The sequence below is a fragment of the Urocitellus parryii genome, chromosome 9 (assembly GCF_045843805.1).
Source record: "Urocitellus parryii isolate mUroPar1 chromosome 9, mUroPar1.hap1, whole genome shotgun sequence".
In the NCBI taxonomy this organism is placed as follows: domain Eukaryota; kingdom Metazoa; phylum Chordata; class Mammalia; order Rodentia; family Sciuridae; genus Urocitellus; species Urocitellus parryii.
Genome location: NC_135539.1, coordinates 52,724,310 through 52,748,609, shown reverse-complemented (window position 1 = coordinate 52,748,609; position 24,300 = coordinate 52,724,310). Strand labels below are relative to the sequence as shown.

General features: G+C 33.6%; 1 protein-coding gene across 2 annotated transcripts in view; it reads left to right on the top strand.

The window, feature by feature from the left end:
• Nucleotides 1–20,899, top strand: part of Itgb1 (integrin subunit beta 1) — a 55,106-nt gene extending 34,207 nt beyond the window's left edge. Inside the window, exons 7-17 of one of the 2 annotated variants that reach the window (XM_026405169.2) lie at nucleotides 1,709–1,864; nucleotides 2,907–3,002; nucleotides 3,433–3,522; nucleotides 5,021–5,161; nucleotides 5,714–5,913; nucleotides 7,012–7,250; nucleotides 7,459–7,681; nucleotides 9,383–9,615; nucleotides 13,828–13,994; nucleotides 15,080–15,160; nucleotides 19,618–20,899. In XM_026405169.2, coding sequence (XP_026260954.1) covers nucleotides 1,709–1,864; nucleotides 2,907–3,002; nucleotides 3,433–3,522; nucleotides 5,021–5,161; nucleotides 5,714–5,913; nucleotides 7,012–7,250; nucleotides 7,459–7,681; nucleotides 9,383–9,615; nucleotides 13,828–13,994; nucleotides 15,080–15,154 — 1,620 coding nt within the window. In that variant the 3' untranslated portion in view covers nucleotides 15,155–15,160; nucleotides 19,618–20,899. The remainder of the gene's footprint in view (nucleotides 1–1,708; nucleotides 1,865–2,906; nucleotides 3,003–3,432; nucleotides 3,523–5,020; nucleotides 5,162–5,713; nucleotides 5,914–7,011; nucleotides 7,251–7,458; nucleotides 7,682–9,382; nucleotides 9,616–13,827; nucleotides 13,995–15,079; nucleotides 15,161–19,617) is intronic. The other variant, XM_026405170.2, reaches the window with a different exon arrangement.
• Nucleotides 20,900–24,300: the final 3,401 nt, after the last annotated feature.

Here is a 24,300-nt window from a genome sequence, read left to right as displayed (position 1 = left end):
TTCATCTCTGATTGGCCAGTGGTTAGCATTTTGTGACCCATGTACCAGCCTAGTATTTTGCAGTAAACTTTTTTTTTAATATGTATTTTTTCACTGTAGTTGGACACAATATCTTTGTTTTATTTATTTATTTTTATGTGGTGCTGAGCAAGTACTCTACCACTGAACCACAACCCCAGTCCCTGCAGTAAACTTTTAATGATGGAGTTGAGGCTGAAAGTAGAAAATATTGTAAATACAAGTTTGTCTGGAGGACCTACTATTGTCGCATTTTTTCTCCCTTGCTAAGGTGCTAATGGATATTCAAGATAATAAGTGAAACAATATGGTAATTAGTGCAGGAGTTAAGAATTTTCCTATCCTCTCCATCCTAGGCAATTTACTTAGCCTCTCTAGGATTGTTTCCTTCTTTCTCTTTCTCCCTTCCCCCCTTTTTCTTTTCAGGACTGGGGATTGAACTTGTACATGGTAGGTAGGCACTGTAGCACTGAGCTATATCCCCAGCTCTTTTTAAAATTTTTATTTTGAGACAGGTTCTTGCTAAGGTAGCCCAGGCTATCTTCAAACTTGCAATCCTCCTGCCTCAGCCTCCTGAATCTCTGGGATTACAGCAGCATACCACTGCACATAGCTGTTTTCTGTTGAAAGGATAATAATAGTGTACTCATGGGGCTATGAAATTCTAGTGCAGTAATCCATTTAATGTACCAGTATGCACTCAGCAAATATTAACTACTGTCTTGGTAATTTTGACTTCTCACTAGAGTGTTTATAACTTAAGATTGGTTTCAAGCTTTTAAAGCTGAAGAAAGTAGTTTCCAGGTAGTATCTGGCCTGCTACCTCTTTTCATTCTGGCTATTTATTTCAATTGTTGTAGGAACAATATTCTCTGGGCTGCCTTTATCCACCTCTTAACCAGAGGGATCAAAACAATTATAGCATTCATGGTCATGATGGCTATCTTTCTGTGTTTGTCATGCTCTACTTCTCTAGAGGTGAAAAAGACAACATTCTACTTTTAAAAAGATTGTTAACAGTAATAAACTTAACTCCTTTTGACAAGGAGTTTAGACTTGAAGGTTATAAACAGTTGTATTGGGTTAATTTAAATTTAGACACAATTATGAAATAGACTATTACTTTACTGCTACTTTAAATTCTTTGTTGACTAGGTACAATAATAAAATAAATGAGCAAATAAATAGTATTGATCTGTGAGTTAAGATGAGTAGAATTAAACAGCAATTGGATAACTTTTTCTCTAATAAAAAAGGAAGGCCTCAAGAGGGCTGATTAAGAAGTATATGGTACTCAAGATGGGGCAAGAGTGGATGGAGATGGATGGGAACAAGACACAGCAGTAGCATAAAGGAAGGTGTAGGCTGGAACACTTATTACTAAGTAAATATTCATCAAGCTCCTATTAAAAGGCAGGCACACTATGCATGCTGCTGTTCAGTAATCCCTGGTAGATGTCCATATACCTCAGCTCATTTTAAAAAATCTAGCAAGAAATAGCTGTGGAGTGGATAACCATCATTCAGTGGTCTCTCTGCGTTTATCAACAAGATTATTACCATTGTTGAAAGAGAAAGATACAGAATTAGGTTAAAAGTACAGTGGTAGTCTGCGTCAAATAAAGATTTATGTCAAATTATTGTGAGTAGTGTTTTAAAATTGAAATCCTTTTATTTTCATTTGTTTAAGTCATCAATTGGCTGGAGGAATGTTACACGGCTACTGGTATTTTCCACGGATGCTGGATTTCACTTTGCTGGAGATGGGAAACTTGGTGGCATTGTTTTACCAAATGATGGACAGTGTCACCTAGAAAATAATGTGTACACAATGAGCCATTATTATGTAAGTGCTCAAGTTTTTACATGGTGAATGAATTTATGTTGAGTTTTAGTATTTATAGTGTTCAGTATTGAGGGTGACTGGCTTGTGGGTTTTTCAGCCTTTGGAATAGTGTTTTTTAGGTAAGTATGGGTCCTACCCTGGTGTCCAGGAAAGGTAGTGTTTATGAAGATGTAATGCTGTGTTACTACTTCCTTGCACGTAGGCAAGGACCTCATTGGGTAAAAGGAGACATAGAGACTACTTGGACTCTTTGCCTTAATCCATAGCTGTCTCCTCTCACTTGCCAACAACTTATGGTAGCAAAATTGATATTGTTTCAAAATAATTTATCACTTTATCACTGAGCTACATTCCCATCCCTTTTTATATTTTATGTTGAGACAACAGGATCTTGCTAAGTTGCCTAGCCTGACATTAAACTTGCAATTGATCCCCCTGCCTCAGCTTGCCGAGTAGCTGGGATTACAGGCGTGTATCACTAGCCCAGCTAGCTTTGCTTTCATTTTCTTCCTTTATATGATTTTTAAAAACAGGCAAATTGTCTTTATTGAAAATAAAGATGGGTGAATGGACTCAAGATTCAAAAGAAATTTAAATGTTGGTGATTCTTGGTCTTAAGTGATAGATGATAGAACCTTTTATTTAATTGTCCTTATAGTTAATTAACATAGATTATCTTACTATTTAGACATTTTAATATGAAAATTAAAAAAAATTTTAGTTGTAGATGAACACAATATCTTTATTTTGTTAATTTTTTTATGTGGTGCTGAAGATTGAATCCAGTGCCTCCAAACACTAGGCGAATGCTCTACCACTGAGCCACAACCCCAGCCCTAATATGAAAATTCTTATATAAACAAAAGTAGAATGAAGATTAGAAACCCACATTTACATATAACCCACTTTAGCAATTATATGCATTTGATACTCTTATTTGAAAGTACTTTTGTGTAAGCAGTTATATATGCAAATTTATTTTTAAAAAGTATTAAAAAATTGGAACATATTGGAATATTAAATTTTGTTATTAATTTCCTAGGATTATCCCTCTATTGCTCACCTTGTCCAGAAACTCAGTGAAAATAATATTCAGACGATTTTTGCAGTGACTGAAGAATTTCAGCCTGTTTACAAGGTAAATATATGTGTGAGATAGAAAAAAGTTCTAGACTTTTTTTCTGTTTCATTTGTTTAATCTTTAGAGGCAAAATTATATTTGAATTGAAATGTGTGGACTAGTCCACTGATAGTTGGACTAATTTTACAGAGATTTATATTAATTTTTAATTACATATTATGAAACAATTGTATTTTTCTCAAGTTTGATTCCTAAAATTGTTTACGACATTTGTAGGGAACTAATATTTCTTTATTTAATTTTTTTTGATACATATGACAGTAGAGTGTATTTTGACATATTTTACATAGGTGAAATATAACATTCTAATTAGGACTCCATTCTTATAGGGAACTGATATTCAAAGATAACTGTTACTTGCTCAATGGACTCTAATTGTTTAAACGAATAATATTTGTATTTTACCTGTTTTATTTCTTAATTTCAGGAACTGAAAAATTTGATCCCTAAGTCAGCAGTCGGGACATTGTCTGCAAATTCTAGCAATGTGATACAGTTGATCATTGATGCTTACAATGTGAGTACATTAAGTAGATTAAATTTGAACAAAACCCTACTGAGAATACTTGGCTCAAAGAAAGTAAAACTTCCTTTATGAACAATTTAGCAAGCCAGGAAGTCAACAAAAAAACTTAAATTCTATATCTAAAAGAAAATTTTTATATTATCAGAACATGGCTTAAGTCAAGAAAAAATATGATAAAGGCTTGTGGGGAAATTTTTGAATATCTGTTTGTATGTCATTAAGCAGTAGATGTATGTGTTAGCAAGCAAGTATAACTCACATTTAAATTTACAGGTTGCCCCTAATCTTTTTCTTCCCCAAAGTATCCTTTATAGATTCATCTATTTTGATGAACTATGCTGGAAAATTTTATTACCATTTTTCCTCTTGTCTCATATATTCAGAGGATATAGTTTTTTATTTTTTAAAAAATAAAAAACTATATCCTCACCCATTTATATATACAGCTATATATATATATATATATATATATATATATATGCACACATGACATAAAATACATAAAAAGGTAAATATATATGTGACTTGCTTAAAAAGATTTATAGGATTGTTCTTGCCTCACATGGGAGTTGATTCTAAAGACAAATTGTTTTTCCCTTTTAGATCTTAGTTCACTACTGAGCATTTGTTAATAATCATTTAAAATAATCTGAAGGCTTTTGTAATACTTTGTGATATTGTGCATTGCATTCACTTTCATATATTCCTCCATAACCCTTTGGTAGGTTGAATTTTAGATATTTTTTACATTGTGCAATGGGTATTCCCAAATGTTTTGGAAAGAACTATCTGAGAAGGTTTTTGCAGATTTTCAAGATTCCAGTCATTCTATGTCTTCCCCATAGTTGGTCTCTCTCTGTCTAAACAGAACATTTTCCTAGTTCCTAGTCTAGTAGTGATATGAGCAGGAGGTAGCTTGCCACTGCAACCTCTTTAATTTGCTCTGAGAGCTGATATTTTAAATAAAGATTGACTTGAATTCACCTCAGGACCTCAGGACCTCACACATGCTAGGCAAGCACTCTGCCACTGTGCTTTGTGATCATTAATATTTTAACTGAAAAATTAAAAGAAATGCCCTTTTCAATTGTGTATATTAGTTTGAAGATTGGACCCTTTATTAATTAGAACCTGTTTCTCTAGGTTCTGTGTTTTCTAGTCATTTGGATTTGGTTTCAAAATATTTTACTGAAATGACATTTTTAGCTGGGCATGCATCTGTAATCAGGAGATTGAGGGAAGAGGATTGTCAGTCCAAAGTCAGCCTCAGCTACTTAGTGAGGACCTAAAGCAACTCAGTGAGACCTGTCTCTAAATAAAATACAAGAAGAGGCTAGAGAATGTGGCTTAGTGGTTAAGTACCCCTGGGTTCAATCCCCAATACCAAAAAAAAAAAAAAGATTTTTTTTTTCTTTTTAACAATTCATCTTATATGCATTCAGCTAGCATTTTATTTGACTTCCCTATTTATAATTCATTTTTCTTTTAGTCCCTTTCCTCAGAAGTCATTTTGGAAAACAGCAAGTTGCCAGAAGGAGTAACAATAAATTACAAATCCTACTGCAAGAATGGGGTGAATGGAACTGGGGAAAATGGGCGAAAATGTTCCAATATTTCCATTGGAGATGAGGTATTTTCTTTTTTTTTTTCTTTTTTTTTTATTGTTGGTTGTTCAAAACATTACATAGTTCTTGATATATCATATTTCACATTTTGATTCAAGCAGGTTATGAACTCCCATTTTACCCCGTATACAGCTTGCAGAATCACATCAGTTACACTTCATTGCTTTACATATTGATATACTCATGTCTGTTGTATTCTGCTGCCTTTCCTATCCTCTACTATCCCCCCTCCCCTCCCCTCCCCTCCCCTCTTCTCTTCTCTCTCTACCCCCACTACTGTAATTCATTCCTCCCCCTTGTACTGTTTTTCCCTTTCCCCTCACTTCCTCTTGTATGTAATTTTGTATAACCCTGAGGGTCTCCTTCCATTTCCATGCAATTTCCCTTCGGAGATGAGGTATTTTCTAAAAATGTTTTCTATATAAAAGAAAAAAATTACTTGTTTATAGAAAAGCAAATTTAGTTTCTAATTTGAGAAAAATTAAATCAGTGATTTATTGAAATACTTTATATTCATTGCTAATTTGCTAACTCAATCTAGTTTTTCTTTCTTCAAGGTTCAATTTGAAATTAGCATAACTGCAAATAAATGTCCAACTAAGAAATCTGAAACCATTAAAATTAAGCCTCTGGGCTTCACTGAGGAAGTAGAGATTATTCTTGAGTTCATCTGTGAATGTGAATGCCAAAATGAAGGTATCCCTAAAAGTCCAAAGTGTCATGAAGGAAATGGAACATTTGAGTGTGGAGCTTGTAGGTAAGCTGGGAGTTGTTGAGTGAAAGTTATATGAATTTAGAAAGTTATAGGCGGGCTGTATTTGGGATTCCATAGAAAATCTCTGTTTGGAACAAATGAATTATTTGTTCCAACCACTGTTCAAAACTAAAGGATCATTTTGATGGCCTTTTGTGCTGGTTTTTGAAGAGTACTCATAAGTTACTACTAAATCGAAGTGCTAAAATGAATGCTTTCATAGCTCTGCAAAAAGTTTACCCAATACACTGTTAAGGTAGTATCTGGATTTTTCTCTTATGATAACATTTGCACTTTTCTAGAGCAAAAAGAGCCTAAGTAAAATATGTTTTAGAAAAACATACCAAACTGATAATGATGATTTTTACCTAAGAAGGAAGATTAGGGGGCATTGAAGGATGTTTACCCAGAAAATGATATTTTTAGAATTTAGAATCTACCAGCTTAAAATATATACATATTTTCATAATGTGGTTACCTTTTTAAATTAAAATATAAAGCTGAATGTACTGAGAATACTTTTCTCCTTAAAAGAACAGAAGAATAAGATATTTTGATTTAAATGTCAGCCTTAGATGACTATGCTTAGAAGAGTTATTGGTCATGAGGAAAATACATGGTTATAATTCACCATCAATTTTCTTTTTTTTCTTCAGTACTGGGGATTGAACCCAAACGTGCTCCACTATTAAAATAGATCCCACCCCTTTTTATTTTTAATTTTAAGATAGGGTCTTGCTAAGTTGCCCAAACTGGCCTCAAATTTGTGATCTTCTTGCCTAAGCCCTCTAAGTTGCTGGGATTATAGATGTGCACCACTGTGCATGGCTTACCATCAATTAATTGCCTGTTCTAAGTAACAGAGTGAATGTTATAGTTTTATTTTCATGTTGTACATCTCCTGTTTGAGTCATGAAGATCTATTTTTAATAAAATCTCATTTAACCAAAAAGTTTACCTTGAAAATTCTTTGCATAATGTATTCCCACCTGATACATTGGTAGTTTGAAAGGCTTGTTCATAGTTTTGTTTTCTCTCTCATGAATTGTTATTTTAAGTTATTTTTATTCTATCTGATTACAATTTTGAACTCTTCTTCAGGTGCAACGAGGGACGTGTTGGTAGACATTGTGAATGTAGTACAGATGAAGTTAACAGTGAGGACATGGATGCATACTGCAGGAAAGAAAACAGTTCAGAAATCTGTAGTAACAATGGAGAGTGCGTCTGTGGACAGTGTGTTTGTAGGAAGAGGGATAATACAAATGAAATTTATTCTGGCAAATTCTGCGAGTGTGATAATTTCAACTGTGATAGATCCAATGGCTTAATTTGTGGAGGTGAGAAAAGCACCTGAAATAGTTTTAAAATATGACCCCTCTAACATGATAAAACATCTTAGGACTTTACATGTTCAGTAACTAGAAAAGGGTGGCATTCAGGGTCAGTCCATCACTTAGATACACTTTGTTCTCTGCTTATTTTTAAATAATTGCTGTGGTTTTATATTTTTACCACTATTTTGAGAAATGATATTTTTAATTGCAGGCAATGGTGTTTGCAGGTGTCGTGTGTGTGAATGCTACCCCAACTACACTGGCAGTGCGTGTGACTGTTCTTTGGATACTACGCCATGTATGGCTGTAAATGGACAGATCTGCAATGGCCGGGGCATCTGTGAGTGTGGTGTCTGTAAATGTACAGATCCAAAGTTTCAAGGACAAACTTGCGAAACATGTCAGACCTGCCTTGGCGTCTGTGCTGAGCATAAGTAAGTATTTCCTAATTCTTGAAATAGTTAACATTTACTTTCTGCTGACCTAAATATGTATTGTCATTATCCACAGAACTATAACAGGTGCCAATATGTGTTAAATAAAATGTTGACTGCAAAGAAACCAACTTTTTTTCTTAAAGATTGTTTCTTAATAGGCAGTGTGTATTGCATGATATTGAAGTGTATGTCACATGAGAGCTACATTATTACTTTGATCTGAATTTATTCTATAATTTAATTTGTGTGGTTACCTTTGTTAAATTAGCATTATTATCTTTTTGTTGTTGCTGTCTCTGGGAGTGAAACTATAGCCTTGTGTGTGCTAGGCACGTGCTTTACCTCTAAGCTATACTCCTGAGTCCAATTACTGTTTGTTAACTGTAAAATTAAAGTTTTTTTCCTTTTTCAGGATTCTTATAATAATAGTAGTAAATTGTATAAATTAAGGTATATGCACATGTGCGCGTGCACACACACATACACACACACACATTATGTGATAGGGTTAACTTTATTACCAGTATTTCAACTTAAACTCTTGTGAAATTATAATTGATTTGGAAAGCTAGCATTTTTTTAATTTGATGGGTTTTATAAAAAATAGCTTTAATGGGATATAACTGACATACAAAAACTTGACATATTTAAAGTATAGAATTTAACAAAACTTTTTTTGTTTTGTTTTTAACTAACATCTGTTTTTGACCATCAATAAGAAATTACTTGTTTTAAAACACCCAGATGCTGGCATTGTTCAGCAAAGTCTGTTAGGGTTATTTATAATTGTTATAATATTGAACTGCTAACATGTGTTCATTGAAACATTTTGAATTGCATTAAAGCTTTACATCCCTGCATTTATATTAAAAATCCATACATGAATGAAAATGAGAAAACTTGCAATACTTGATTTCTGTCCCTTAGTTTTCCACTCTTAGGCATATTTTGGGGTACTTTTTGACTCCACGGGGTGAAAAGTCTTACATTCATAACTACCTACAGCAGGGAGAAGAGAAAATATTTGGTCATTTTGATAATGAAATGCTTCTCATCTTAAGTGGATTTTTAAGCACGTTTTCCATGTATGCCACATGCTAGCTGGATGTCTTTTGGCATAATTGTTACACGTTTGACATGACTAGCACACAAGTTGATATCTTTGTATAAAGGCTAACCAGATAGGCCTCACTTGCCTCCTGCAAAGCCCCAGATCTCTTTTGAAGTCCTGAACAATTTCTCTTACCAGTCATAGGAAGTGGGAAGTTTTTGAATCAGTACAGTGGGCTTCTGATAGTGCCTGGCCTCTAACAGTGAGTTTTCTTCACCCTACAATAATGGGTACAATCCTAAAGCAACTTTTGTAGCCAGTTGCTTCCTGGATGCTTTGCCACTACTTGGTTTGCTGATAGGTTTGCTAGCAATTGGCTTTTTACAAGCCACGTAATACAGGTTTCTTTCCTACTCTGTTCTCCTTCAGCTGGGACTTGGAGAGCCAGGGGTGGTGCTGGGGTTAGCCACTGACAGCAGTGGGGTCATAGCTGCTTGAAACTAGCATTTCTTTTATTAATTTACCATTCAAATCCTTCTTCATTATTTTTGGTTGAATTTGGACACGAGTTTGGCACAGAAAATTATCTTTAAGGAAAATTTATCTTAATACTACATTTTAAATTTAACAATTTATATTTTAAACAGAGAATGTGTTCAGTGCAGAGCATTCAACAAAGGAGAAAAGAAAGACAGATGTGCACAAGAATGTTCACATTTCAACCTGACCAAGGTAGAAAGTCGGGACAAATTACCTCAGCCAGTACAGGTTGATCCCCTGTCCCACTGTAAGGAGAAGGATGTTGATGACTGCTGGTTCTACTTCACATATTCAGTGAATGGGAACAACGAAGCCATTGTTCATGTTGTGGAGACTCCAGGTAAAAAATTTCATAATGTCAAAAATTCTTTTCATTTTCTTTTATCCCTTACTTTTCAGGCCTGTTGTAGGTTTCCTAAGACCCAGAAACAACCTTCAGCAGCTCTATTATTTCAGGTTCAATTGGGAAATTTTCCTTTTCGCAAATTATAAAATTTAACTAAGAAATAAGGAGAAGAGAAATCAAATTTTAAGTTTTCTGAGGGAGGGAGTGTTTAAAGATGAAATGGCAATAATCAGAACATGGAACCATGCCTGACAGGAGATACTCAGTAAGAATGTTGTCACAGGTGATATTTAAATTTGAGCTTGACTGAACCTTAGATAATGGAAATATAATTTGTTAAAATATATTATTAAGTGTTGAACTTGTTCACCTTCTCAGAAGATGAAGCATTTTTTTTTTTAAAATCTTTGTTTTTCTTGTAGCCTTTTTGGTAGATTCTTTGGAATATTCTACAGCAGTATACAGGTTTTTGTGTGAACTGCCAAACTGCCAAACTCTTTAAGTTTCAGTGCTATTTTATATTATCAGGTGGGTGTTTGGCAGGTATTGTTTCTTAGTCTACCTCCTTGTCTTCTCATTTTCTTGGCATTGTCTTTTGGATATCAGAAGTTTTATTTATTTATATGTATTTTGGAGGATAGAACTCAAACTCACTAGGAGCTCTCTACTACTGAGCCAAACTCCTAGCCCTGGAAGTTTTAATTTTGACAAAATACAGTTTACCAAGTTTTTCATTTTTTAAAAAAACATTTTTTTTTTTTTGGCTGTAGATGGACACAATACCTTTATTTCATTTGTTTATTTTTATGTGGTGCTGGAGATTGAACCTAGCATCTTGCACATGCCAGGCAAGCGCTCTACCACTGAGTCACAACTCTTGCCCCCAAGTTTTCTTTTATTGACCTTGATTTTACTATTGTATCTAAGAATTCTTTTGCATAACCCAAGATTTTAAAGGGTTTTCTCCTATGATTTCTTCTAGAAATTTTATAACTTATGGTTTTACATGTAGGCCTATAACCCATTTTCAGTTAATCTTAGTATATGGAGTAAGAGACAGCTTTTTGCATGATTGTCTAATAAGTCCTGCATCTTTTGTGAAGATTGTCCTTTCTCCAGTTATGTTGAAAATTTGGTGAACTTAATGTGTGTAGGTGTGTTTCTGACTCCCTTCTCTATTCTCTTCCGTTAATCTATGTGTCGGTCCTTTAGCTGTACTATACTGTCTCATAGCTTTCTGATTAGTCTCTTCTTTTCCATTTAAATTCATTTCTTAACTGATACATAAAATATAAAAATGTCTTTAAGTGGGGTAAACATAGAATGTTTGGGGTACATGTATTCATTTTGTAATATTTAAATCCAGTTCAACATATCTACTCAAATATTTATCATTTCTTTATAGTGTAAACTTTGAATATATGTTCTTGTAGCTTTTTGAAAAACACAGGTCATTGTTGTCTGTAGCTGTTCGATAGCATACCAAAACTTCTTGTTCTCACTTTGTGTAAGTTAATACACATTCTACTCTCCACTTTGATGATCTCAACTTTTTTAGATTTTACATATGTGTGAGATCATGTTAATAGGACACAGACAGATGCAAATTGTGGGAACATAGGTTAAGGGGATAATTCTATTAAATGGGCCCACTGTGCTGACCCCCACATGCTTTCTTTTTTAAGAATCAATTTACCTGTATCCATGACTGACTTATGTGGACATTCCTCTATTTCCTTCAGGAAAAATGCAGGCCTGAAATGTCAACAAAAGAAACCCAAGTAACTCTGAAGGGGGAGACTTTTGTGGCCCTTTTCACAGACCAAATCCTGAAACTCAGGGGGATAAGGATCATTCCTCTTTACCAAAAAGTCTGTAAGGACTTACGGTTAAGAATACTATTAGAAAAAGAAAGAAAAGAAAAGGAAAAAGGAATGATGTTAAAAAAAAAAAAGAAAGAACACAATTAGAACCCATCAGCGTGGTCCAAAGTAACCTAGAGTTGTCTTGGTAGTGGGGAATTGAAGGTCTGAAGTCGTCTGCTGTTAGTCAAAAGTCCTGAGGTAAACCTGGATGGGACTATGGGACCTTCTCTGGGATTTCCAATAAAATTGGTGTGCAGGATAGGCAACTCTCCCTCTCCTCTCTGAGAGGATGCACTTTTTCCCTTACGAGTGTTTCCTTTTCCTTTTCCTCTCCCTTTAAAAAACTAAACTCATGGCTGTTAGTCTGAGTGACATGTCTGAAATCTTTCTGATTTGATGGCAAGAATTCGGGGTTTAGCGGCGGGGTTGGGGTTGTGTTTGTGCTATCTCAATTTCCTGGAAGGCCCAAACCCTGTAACAGTGTGACACTTGTATTTCTGTACATGGCTTATTTAACATAATAAACTTCACTTCCATTTATATTGTTGAAAATGACAGAATTTCATTCTTCTTCATGGCTGAATAGTATTCTGTTTGAGCATATGTATCATACTTTCTTTATGCACTCATCTATTGATAGATACCTAGGTTGTTTCCATTTCTTGACTGTTGTGAATAGTGCTGCAATAAAAATGAGAGTGCAGATGTCTCTACCATACTGGTTTTATTTCTTTTGAGTATTTACCGAAGAATGGGGTTGTTGGAATGGTTGTCTTTAATTTTTGAGAAACCTCCATATTGTTTTCCATGATTATTGTACTAATTTAAATTCTTACCAACAGGTTCAAGGGTTGTCATTTTTCCATATCCTTGGCAGCACTTTGTATCTTTTAATAGTAACTGTTCTTACTGGATTGGAGTGATAATCCTATTGTGGTTTGATTTGTATTACTGTGATGACTGGTGATATTAAACATTTTTTTCATGTTGTGCCATTTTTATGTCTTCTATTGAGAAATGTCTGTTTAGGTCTATTGCTCATTTTTAAATTGGTGTGTTTCTTTTTTTGCTATTTAATTTTTTGAGTTGCTTATATGTTCTGGATATTGATTCCTTGTCAGGTGTATAATTTGCAAACATTCTTTTTCCATTCTCTAGATTGTCTCTGAATGTTAAAGATTGTCTCCTGTGCAGAAGTTTGATACAGTCTTATTTGTCAGTTTTTGCTTTTGTTTTCTATGCTTTTGGAGCAAAAATCTTTGCCCATTCTAATGTCCTGAAGCTTTTCCCTTCTGTTTTTTTCAAGAAGTTTCACTTTCAGATATTACATTTAAGTCTTTAACTCATTTTTAGGTGATTTTTGTCACTGGTTTAAAGATAAAGTTCTAGCTTCATTCTTCTGCATGTGGATATTCAGTTTTTCCCAGCACAATTTATTGAAAAGACTTTCCTTTCTGCAATGTATGTTTTTAACATCTTTGTCAAAAATGACTTGGCATAGATGTGTGGGTTTACTTTTAGGCCCTCTATACTGTTCCATTGGTCTGTCTATTTTTAAGCCAAATCTATTTTTCTGCCTTCCATGTAATTTTTAGAATTAGCTTGCTGAGTGATACCTATAAAAAGCTTGCCAGAATTTTGATGGAATTGCACTGAATTTATAGATCAAATGAGGGAGAATTAACATCTTGGCAGTATTAGGTCTTCTAATTCGTGAACATGGAATATCTCTTTAGTCAGGTCTTCTCTGATTCTATTATCATTTTTTAGTAATTTTAATGTACAAATCTTGCACATATTTTATCAGAGTTATATGTAAGTTTTTGGTGATTTTTGATGTTATTGTAAGTGATTTTTTAAAAATTTCAATTTCTTGTAGAAATAAACATATGTGTGTTGAAAAATACATGATCTTTGATTATTAATCATGTCCGTACCTTGTAAACTACCTTTTCTGTCTTTTTTTTTTTAAAGTTTTTTGGGGATAGCATCCATTCACTTACCATGTTTTTTTGCTGGGGGCTGGGTACAGAGGATTGAACTCAAGGGCACTTGATCACTGAGTCACATCCCCAGCCCTGGTTTGTATTTTATTTAGATACAGTCTCACTGAGTTGTGTAGAGCCTAACTTTTGCTGAGGCTGGCTTTGAACTCGAGATCCTTCTGCCTCAGCCTCCCAAGCCCAAGCTGCTGCAATTATAAGTGTATGCCACCTTGCCCTGCATCTTGGGTTTTTAGTCTTATTTATTTTATAAGATACTGCCCAGCTCTTTGTGGTCATGATTAGACGTTGTACATTTTAGTCCCTGTATGCTCATTATTAACCTTCTGATTTTCCAGACTGTCCCACTGGTCCAGACATCATTCCAATTGTAGCTGGTGTGGTTGCTGGAATTGTTCTCATTGGCCTTGCATTACTGCTGATTTGGAAGCTTTTAATGATAATTCATGACAGAAGGGAATTTGCTAAATTCGAAAAGGAGAAAATGAATGCCAAGTGGGACACGGTAAGTTGTAAAACATCTAAAAAGTAAAATAAATGTAACACTATTTTATTAACTGAAAGACTGATTATTAAAGTCTTCTTTAAATATTTCTTTTTCCCAAAAGTTCATTATTCAGAGAGGATTTACATTTAGTGAAAAACAGAAGGTATTGTAAATATGTCCCTTTGAAACAAAACATGATAATATGTTTTAGTTACAGAGGCCAGTATATTTAGTTCTTTAATAGTTTTAATCCTAAGTTTGCTCTTTTGCTTTGTCTATGAAAAACAGAATCCTAAATAATGCTTTCTGTGCAGTAAGCTATTCAGTGGAACCATTCATACGCTCTGTCTTTTTGTAGTACTGGGAATTGAACCCAGGGGCACTGTATCATTGAACTACATCCCCTGCCCTTTTTGTTTTTTTATTTTGAGATAGGCCATCCCTAAGTTGCTGTGGCTGGCCTCAAATTTGCAGTCAGCCTCCCAAGTTAATGGGATTATAGGTGTTTGCTACTGTGCCTGTCCCCCACCACCCTCTTTTTTTAACAAAGAACATGAAGCGAAAAGCAGCCAAATTCAAAAGACTATCAATATCAATTCCATTTATATGACATTCTGGAAAAGACACATTTATAGAGGCAGAGATCATAATAGTAATTGCTGGTGGTTAGAGTTGAGGGAAAGGTTGACCAGATCATTTTGGGATGATCTTGATTATAGGTGTTTATGTATTTGAAAACTCATGGAACTCTGCCTGAAAAAAGTATAATTTATATAAAATAAATCTTGACAGACCTTGCTTCATGAGAAAATTTAAAAACTACAGGTGACTGAAAATTTTTGCTTAACATTTAGTGCTTTTGGATAAAGAATCAGAGGGTGGGGTGGCTAAATGATCAGCCCTCATAGATTCCTCTTTTGATACGAGAAGGCAATGACAATCTTAAGTATTTTTAAATTATAAATGAATTTTAGTCATTTGCATTTTACTACAATTTGGTTTTTTTCTTAACTATGAATTTCAGAGGGGTAGAAATAGTAAAAATTCTCTTTTGTAGTGTCATTTTCTGGTGAAGTCATTAGAAACTATTTCTTTTACTTTAGCAAGAAAATCCGATTTACAAGAGTCCTATTAATAATTTCAAGAATCCAAACTATGGACGTAAAGCTGGTCTCTAAGTTGCCGTTCGTATTTCCTTTCACTTTCTGTCTTTGCATGTGAACGTTTATCTTTTATTTTTTAATTTTTTAAAATTTACTGCACTGTGTGTCCTTTTTCACCATTGCTATTTTTTTTAATTCTGGCTTTTTTATATGGCTGTCTTCTGGCTTTTCATTTTGTGTGTTAACATCATTTAGAAGGATTTTAAAATAAACTGTATGGTATAGAAGCAACGACTATGTCATAGTAAAAAGAAAATGGATCTAGCTCTTCCAGCTCTTCCACTTAGCACTGAGTCACTTCACCACACAGAGATTCAATTTCTCATATTTGTAGTAAGGGATGGGTAATATCTATTCATTGGGGTGGTGGTTCTTGGCAAATGATCTTCATTATAGTCATATGCCTTTGGTGGTGTTATCTTGAAATAACACATTACTATGTGTAACTTTTAGGGTTGAGTAGTGAAAATTGAGTGTAAAGTCCAAATTATAAAATAGGAAGATCAAGGTAAAATGGAATATTTTTTTTATGTGGATTACATCTACAATACCATTATTGAGTCTAGAAATATTTTGAGTTCTTTGGGTTTTGATCATAACTTGAAATTCCAATAAGAGTCATAAGACTGTGTATGTGTATTTCTCTTTAGTTATTAAACGATTCAAAATTTCTAACATTCAATACTAAGATTGAATATTTTTATAACAAACATTTTAGAAAAATCTTTTTACGTTTTTAAGTAAAAACTTTATTGAAAAATTTACAGTTGTAATAAGACTTGCTTATCCTGTTCTCCATACCTGGGGAACTTGTTTTGGTGAGTTTATGTTTTATAGATGACATGGTTTTTTGGTTTGTTCTGTTTTTTATCATTTTCTCTTATATCAGCAGTGGATAGAATTCTTCCTTATACAAAGTGTTCATATATGGATTTTTATGAAATGCTTCCAGCATTATTTAATATAATTGTGTAAGCCCTAAAACTCTCTAAAAAAAAGGTTAATTGAGTTTAGAACCAAATTCTCCTGATAATGCAAAATGCTTTTTTCACCAACTGAATGTAATACAGCCTGGAAGAATTTAGTTTTTCTCACTTCCTACTTTGTTGTGAGGGTAATGATGGTGTTGGTAATAATTTTAGTAATAATAGAAAATACATGATAATCCTATGTCTCAGACACACTTTTCAATACTTAATTTATTATTATTTACTAGTAAAAACAGTAGGAACTATTTTTATGTCTGTTTCACACATGAGGAAACTGGGGCATAGAAGGGTTAGGTAACTTGACCAAGTTCACAAGTTAATGGGAGAACTGAGATCCAAACCCAGGTAGCTAGACTCCAGGGCCTAGTTCTAATCCTCTACATGGTACTGGTTAGCAGCCACTTATCTATGGAAAACTATGTTATCTGATTAGGAAGAGGTAGATCACTATAAAGAATTGTAGCTTTGTGATGATTGTAAATCAGGGTAACTCTGTGCTATGGCACATGTAATAGGAAAATTACTTAGTTACATGGAATCCATTCAATGTAGTTTATTTGCTCTGTTGAGAATATATATATATATATATATATATATATATATATATATATGTATATGTATATACACACTGGGAATTGAACCCTAGGGCACATTACCAATGTTTAACTATTTTTCTGGCATGTTGGAACTTCAGTAATACTAGGGATCCTGACTTGTTGGATTTGGGGGATTTTCTTTCTAAGCAGATTATATTTAAAGTTAATTTTGTTTGCAGAAAATTGTAGTCAAATTCATATGTGGGAAAATTGATACATTTTTGTGTTAGTCTGAGACATGACACTTTTTTTTTTTAATTTATAGGTCAAAAAAGTCATACATTGACCATTTCATGTGATTTTTAAACACATTGAGAAACAATTTCTACTTGTATTAGTAAGATGAAATTTTCACCCTTACTATGTTTAATTTTACCTCGAAATAAATTAGCAACATATAATTTTTATTTATACCTAATGTTTTATTGTTTACTTAATTTCTTAGCTGTAATGTTCAGTGTTTTAACCAAAATTAGCATTTCACATAATTTAAGAAGTAAATGTTTAATAAAAATTTCTGTATGTACTGGTAAATTCTAGGCAAATTTATTGCTAGAGAATATCCTGAAGTGTTTTCTATAAAAAAAATTAAAGTAGAAATTCGTAGTAGAAATTAGTAAATAAGCATTGAGAAATTAAAACAAATCATAGATTGTAACATACTTTTCTGGTATGGGACAGAGGTTTACAGGTCAACTAGTTTACATTATTAGTAGGCACTGTAATTATTTTAGCATGACTACCATGTTGGAGCATTAGGAAAAACCATTAAGTTATCAACTTATAACCATTAAAGTGGGTTAAAAATTAGTTTAGCTTCCTCTGCTGTTTTGCAGATTTAAATGTGGATTTCATATCTCACATAGTTATGCACTGCATGCCTAATGTATTATGGAAAGGATTTTGCAGCCCCACTGTCAGCCATTCCAGAGAACAAGGAAGAGTTTTTAACTGAGTACAGATGACCTTATTTCAGAATATAGCCCTGTTCTCTAGTTATAAAATAAACTTTGATTTTTTTGTAAGGTGGGGTTGCATTCTGAATGACGGACACTAATCTGAATTACTTTAGTTCACCTCCATTTAAATTGATGCCTAATACAGATAGTGAATTTAATTTTACCTCTAACCTTGCATGTTAAATTTTTGTTTGGATGGGCTTTGAAATAATATAATAAAAATGTGTGTACATATAGCAAACAAACTTTTCTCCAAAGGTAAGTTCCTCCATATAAATTATACTTTGGATTAATTAATAATAGGTTTTTAAAATTTTTTTTTTGTTCTTATAATTCTAAAATATTAGGTATGTCTAATTTATTGTTTTTATAAAAACCTAAGTGAATGGTAATTTATCATCACGACTTTAAAAAAAAAGGCAGTACTAGCATCACATGCAGATGGAGGGATGGAAATAATAAGTCTAACTTGTTTGTACTCTAAAACTTCCTAAGAAGATAGTTGCTAGAATCCTGTTCCCTGACCCCCTATTTGAAATATCTCCTTTGATGTCAGTATAATAATGTATAATCTCCAGTTGGAATTGGATTAGATAGTACAATTTGAGATTTTGTATGATTCCAGCATACAGGTCATGTTTTCCTGAGGGATCCCGATTGGGAAATAACTAATTAAGTTGCATTTTAAGGAGTATTAGGTGAGGGCTAATGTGTAATATCTTGTTCTAATTGGCATTCATGCTACTTGCTGAGCTGAAATCACAGTGGTTTAATTGATGTCACAGAACCCAGCCTCTGGATGCTCTCCTTTTATCTTGTCTCCTGTTCTATGCCACCCTACACTCATACTTAAAACTTCTGAATTATATATGTATTTCTATGTACATTTGCCATTGTTTTCCTGTAACTTGACTTTGCATGTATTTGTTTATCTTTCAGTAATTTATTTGTAGATGATTTCACTGTGAAAGGAGTCCTAATCACAGATATAGTTAACTCTTTTCTAATACGATTCCCATATTACATACATAATTCTATTTTGTACTATATCAGAGTGTGATATTTTTCTTCACTGTCATTCACAAAACTATAACCCCTGGAGGGCAAAAACTTGGTTGTATGCTATTTTTCTGCTTAAAACATCATTGTCAGTATATTTTTGCATCGTGAAAGATCTCTTATATTTATAGCTTGGAGTCTCTTGCTGCACTTGCAGTACTTTTTACTAATGTATAGTATTGTAGTAAAACGTCACCAAAATAAAAATTTCATGAAAAAATGATAATTAACATTTTAAGCAAATTGGCAATGTGGCTTGGAGGAGTACCATCAATGACACTGACATGCTTATTCAGAACTCTAAATCAATAACTTGCTTTTTTCCGTTTTGTTTTGTTTTGTTGTTTTTTTGGTGGTGCTGGGGGTTGAACCCAGGGCTTCCTGCTTAGGAGACACTCTACCAGTGAGCCACAAGCCCTCAGTCATTAACTTTTGTATAAGGAACTCATCAAACAGTGAAGAACCCAAGGAATACCATTTTGATAAGCACTTTCTGTGTATAATAAGGGTATAAGAGTCAGGCAGAGTTAATTCTTCCATGTTAAAAACTTGTTCAGAGGAGAGAATCCACCATGATAGCAATATAGTTTCTGCTATGGAGGACATTCTTAACTCAACCCTCCAACAGAGAAGGACTCAGGAAAGGAATAATGCCAGATAACAGAGATATCATTAGACTTGCACAGCAAAGTTTCATTTTTCATCTTTAGAAGCAATTATTAATAATGCCTTCTAAAAAATTGTGGTAGCTGAACAGATAAAACAGAAATTACTTTTAAAGATGACTTTAACTCTTAATCTTGTTTTATAAAATAATACTATCTAGTTTTAGCAAAGTGATAATTTTTCTCACTTTTTTCTTTTCTTCTTTTTAGGGTGAAAATCCTATTTATAAGAGTGCTGTGACAACTGTGGTCAATCCAAAATACGAGGGAAAATGAGTATTACCTGTGCGAATTTCACAACACTGAATACAAAGTAGCAATTTTCATAGTCACAGTAAGGTAGCTTTAGGGCACTAATGCCATGGTTTTATTCATGTGCAGGTTTTGAAAATGTACAATATGTATAATTTTAATTTTTTTTATTATTTTGAAAATAATGTTATAATCCATGCCAGGGACTGACAAAAGACTTGAGACAGGATCAGTATCCTCGTTAGCTAAGGTCACATTGTGCCTTTTTTGACCTTTTCTTCCTGGACTATTGAAATCAAGCTCTCATTGGATTAAGCGATATTCCTGGGATGATTGAAAGGGCATAAAGTAAGGAGCATGATTAGAGTTTTTGTTAATCATGTATTAAAACTGATATTTAGTTTTACAGATATGTCAGTTTTCAGTTATACAAAATCCAAAGGAAATGTCCTGCTAGCTAGTTTAGGATTGTTTTTAAATCTTATTTTGCTGTTTGCCTGTTAGACATGACTGATGACATATCTGAAAGACGAGTATGTTGGGAGTTACTGGTGTGAAACAGTTTTGAACAGTTGATCTACAAAGGCCATGGGAAAAATTCAGAGTTAGGAAGGAAAAACAAATAGCTTTAAAACCTGTGTGCCATTTTAAGAGTTACTTAATCTTGGTAACTTTTATGCCTTTATAAATTCAAACCTTCTATAAAAGTGCTGGGAAATTTTCTGCTGAAGAGGCCTTGATTTAGCACTATTTACTTAAAGGCCATGATTTACATAGTATATGCTGAATGGGGACCTTTTGGATTGAGTTTATTTTATTTTGTTATTTTTATTTTGTTTAATTCCTGGTGCTTTTTATCACCTCTTCTAATCTTTTAGTGTATTTGTTTGCAATTTGGGGGTAAAACTTTTTTTTTTTAATCAATACATTTTCTTTAAAGTTTTAGCTGTAAATTTGCGTTTTTCATGATTGTGTGATTTTGTACTTTGGCTTATGCAACAGCAGTCACTTTGACAAGTCTTATGTTCAGTTGGTGTCCTAAGAGACCACTGTATTTACTTCTTACTGCTTGAGTTGCTCCTCTTTGTTTCATACTAGTCACATTCTTGTTTTAAGTGCCTTTTAATTTTAACAGTTCACTTTTTACAATGCTATTTACTGAAGTTATTTATTAAATAAAAATGCTTGAAATACTTAAATTGTATGTTTTGGTGCTATATTGATCTACTTTGTTAGTTTGTGTGCACAAAATTTTTTTCAATTAAAGAAGTTGAGGAAAAGCATTCCTGGTTTGTTGGTATTCCACTTGAGAAACGAAAGCAGTTATTTTTGGGGGGAGTGGGGTGAAATATGGACTTAGATCCTTGTCTCCCTGTGTTGGGAGATAAGTTTTTTTACTATACTAAGCAGACTCAATTCTTTATGAACATCGTCTTAGAGCTATTACCAGAAACTGGAAATTCTCTAATTTTAATTTTATTGATGGGATCGTAATCATAAGATAAACAAGGGAAATTTTTATTTATTTATTATTTTGGTCTTGGTTTATTTTTGTGTAAAAGTATATATCCATAAAAAATACTTGTGTGAAAGCCAGGCACAGTGGCTCATGCCTATAATCCCAGAGACTCAGGAGGCTGAAGCATAAGGATTGCAAGTTTGAAGCCAGCTTCAGCATCTTGCTGAGACTCTGTTTCAAAATAAAAAAATAAAAGGACAGGGAATGTAGCTCAGTGATAAAATGTTCCTGGGTTCAATCCCTAATACAAACAAACAAACTAAACTAAAAACTTGTGTTTATTAAAAGAAATATGTATTACTTTCTTGAGCATACAACAGATGTTAGAATGATTTAGGGGGGAAAGATTGTGTTATAGGTTTCTACCTAATCCCGTGCATCATTATTAATTGATTTTTAAAAATTATTTCATTTAAATGTGTTTTCTCGTTTTGACTAAAGTATCTTTGAGGTGAGGAAAATCATACATTTTTACTAATTCCTAAGATCCATGAAAAAAATTACCCTGTTCATCAAACATATCTCATACCCCAGAATTCTTCTAAAAATTCAAGGATAGTTAAAAGTATCTTTTGAGTGAAAAGTGGGAACACATATTCAAACTAGATGAGATAAGGCTCTATCACTGGGAGGGCAGTATCTCATCTGAACTAGAGCTGGTGGGGTGCAAAAATGCCAGGAAAAGGCATGAAGCAAATATAACTCAGTTAAATCCCCAGATTTAAAATTCTATGAAAATTGTAAGGACATAAAGTTTTTTAACAAAAAGTTACTCTTCATTCATTTAATTTTATTTGACTTTCTACATATTCTGGGTTTATGGTCTTATTAGGCCTAAATCTAAAACATACTGGCATAACAAAAACTAAGTTAATAATTTATTTGTATAAAATTGCTATTCAAAAGATTTCAATTTCATAATTTAATGCATTGCTTTATTGTAAGTTTATAGAAAACAGTTGTATTCAGTTTTATGGGTAAAAGGCAGCATGTTGTTTTTACACATTGATAATATTAGTGTTGCTTAATGACTAAAACTATTCATGAGAGAGAGATCAGTATTCAGGTCTCCTGCAACTGCCAGCTGACTGGCCCCTTGACAGCATTTTAAATGTAAACTTGATCAAATTTTTAAACACCCCCATTCGAGTCTGACTTTCAGATCCTTAAGATTGCACACATTCTTTGTATTTGAACTTTGTTTTATCCTTAGATTTGATAGCTCTATTAGAATAGGAACCTGTGTGTTTTGATTCACCATTGTGTCCTAAGAACAATGTCTAGCACAGAGTACTTGTTGAATAGATGGATCTGCTTTTTACCACCATATTTACCTATCAGTGATATACTCTGCCTTGCTACCAGTTCCTGTTGATGGAACTCAATCCTGCACTTGGATTCTAGGTGCCCTCCCTTCTTACCTGCTTAGAGAAGCAGTTCAGTTTTCTCTTGTGTCATCAATCGCCCCCTCTTCTGGATCATCCCTGTCAGAAACAAACATGCTATAGTTACCATTTCTGTTTTCTCTTTCTCTTATACAACTCAAGAGTAATCTAACCTATACATCTCTGGCCATTTGATTGTGTATGCAGTGCTGGATAACTGGAATTCACCCATTAAAAACAATTAAAAAATGAAGTTGAATCCCTAGCTCTCGCTGTAACATAACAAGTAATTAAAAATGGAGCAAAGACCTAAATGTAAGAGCTGAAACAATAAGATTTTTTGAAGAAAATATATCTTCATGCTGTGGATTTAGCAGAAGGTTTGTAGACAAAACAAAAACAGAAGTAATGATATAAGCTTTTGTTTATCAAAGACATATCAAGAGACTGTTGAGTAAACCTTCAGAATGAAAGAAATATTTTCCCAAAATATGTATCTGTGCCTTTTAATCACAGTAACGGAAAAGCTAATGTGACACATAAGTCTTTAACAATTTAAACATGCTGATTGCATAGTTCTATGTTTCCATGTAGATCTATGAAAAATGAGTAGGTAAAATATGTCACTTTTAGGGGCTGGGGTTGTGGCTGAGTGGTTGAGCACTTGCCTAGCACGTGCAAGGCCCTAGGTTCTATCCTCAATATCACATAAAAATCAATAAATAACATAAAGGTATTCAACTTCACTTGAAAAACAGATTTTAAAAAATATGTCACTTTAAGTGAATATACATAGTGCTGTAAAAGTGTATGCCTTAATCATTTGCAGTTTCTTTTATTCAAGTTCTCCAAATATATTTAAAAGTAAAAAAATTAAGAGGCCACCTACACAAGGCAAGAGGCTGTGGGACCCCAGGCAATTCTGTAGGTATTGATTGTATATCTTATTCTTATATTCATTCTGTACCTACATTAAAAATATAATTATTGTATGATATAACAGTCTACTTCTGGATATATATCCAACGGAATGAAATTAGTATTAATATTCACCATAGCCAAAGAATGGAAGCAGCCTAAGTGTTCATCAGTAAATGACTAGATAAAGAAAAAAATTTTTTTTAATTTATCGATTGTTCAAAACATTACAGAGCTCATGATATATCATCTTTCATACATTTGACTCAATTGGGTTTTGAACTCCCATTTCTACCCCAAATACAGATTGCAGAATCACCTCTGTTACATACTCACATTTTTACATGATGGCATATTAGTGACTGTTGTATTCTGCTACCTTTCCTATCCCCTACTGTCCCCACTCCCCTCCCCTCCCCTCCCATCTTCCCTCTCTACCTCCTCTGCTGTTGTTCAGTTCTCTCCCCCTTTTTCCCCCCCTCCCCCTTGCCCTTCATAACCTCTTACAATTTTGTGTATCATTGAAGGTCTCCTACCATTTCCATATGCTTTCCATTCTCTCTCCCTTTCTCTCCCCCCATTCGTCTTTGTTTACTGTTAGTCTTTTCCTCATGCTCTTCCTTCCTGTTCTGTTCTTAGTGGCTCTCTTTATATCAAAGAAGACATTTGGCATTTGTTTTTTAGGGCTTGGCTAACTTCACTTAGCATAATCTGCTCTAATGCCATCCATTTCCCTGCAAATTCAATGATTTTGTCATTTCTTAGTGCTGCATAATACTCCATTGTGTATAGATGCCACATTTTTTTTTATCCATTCAT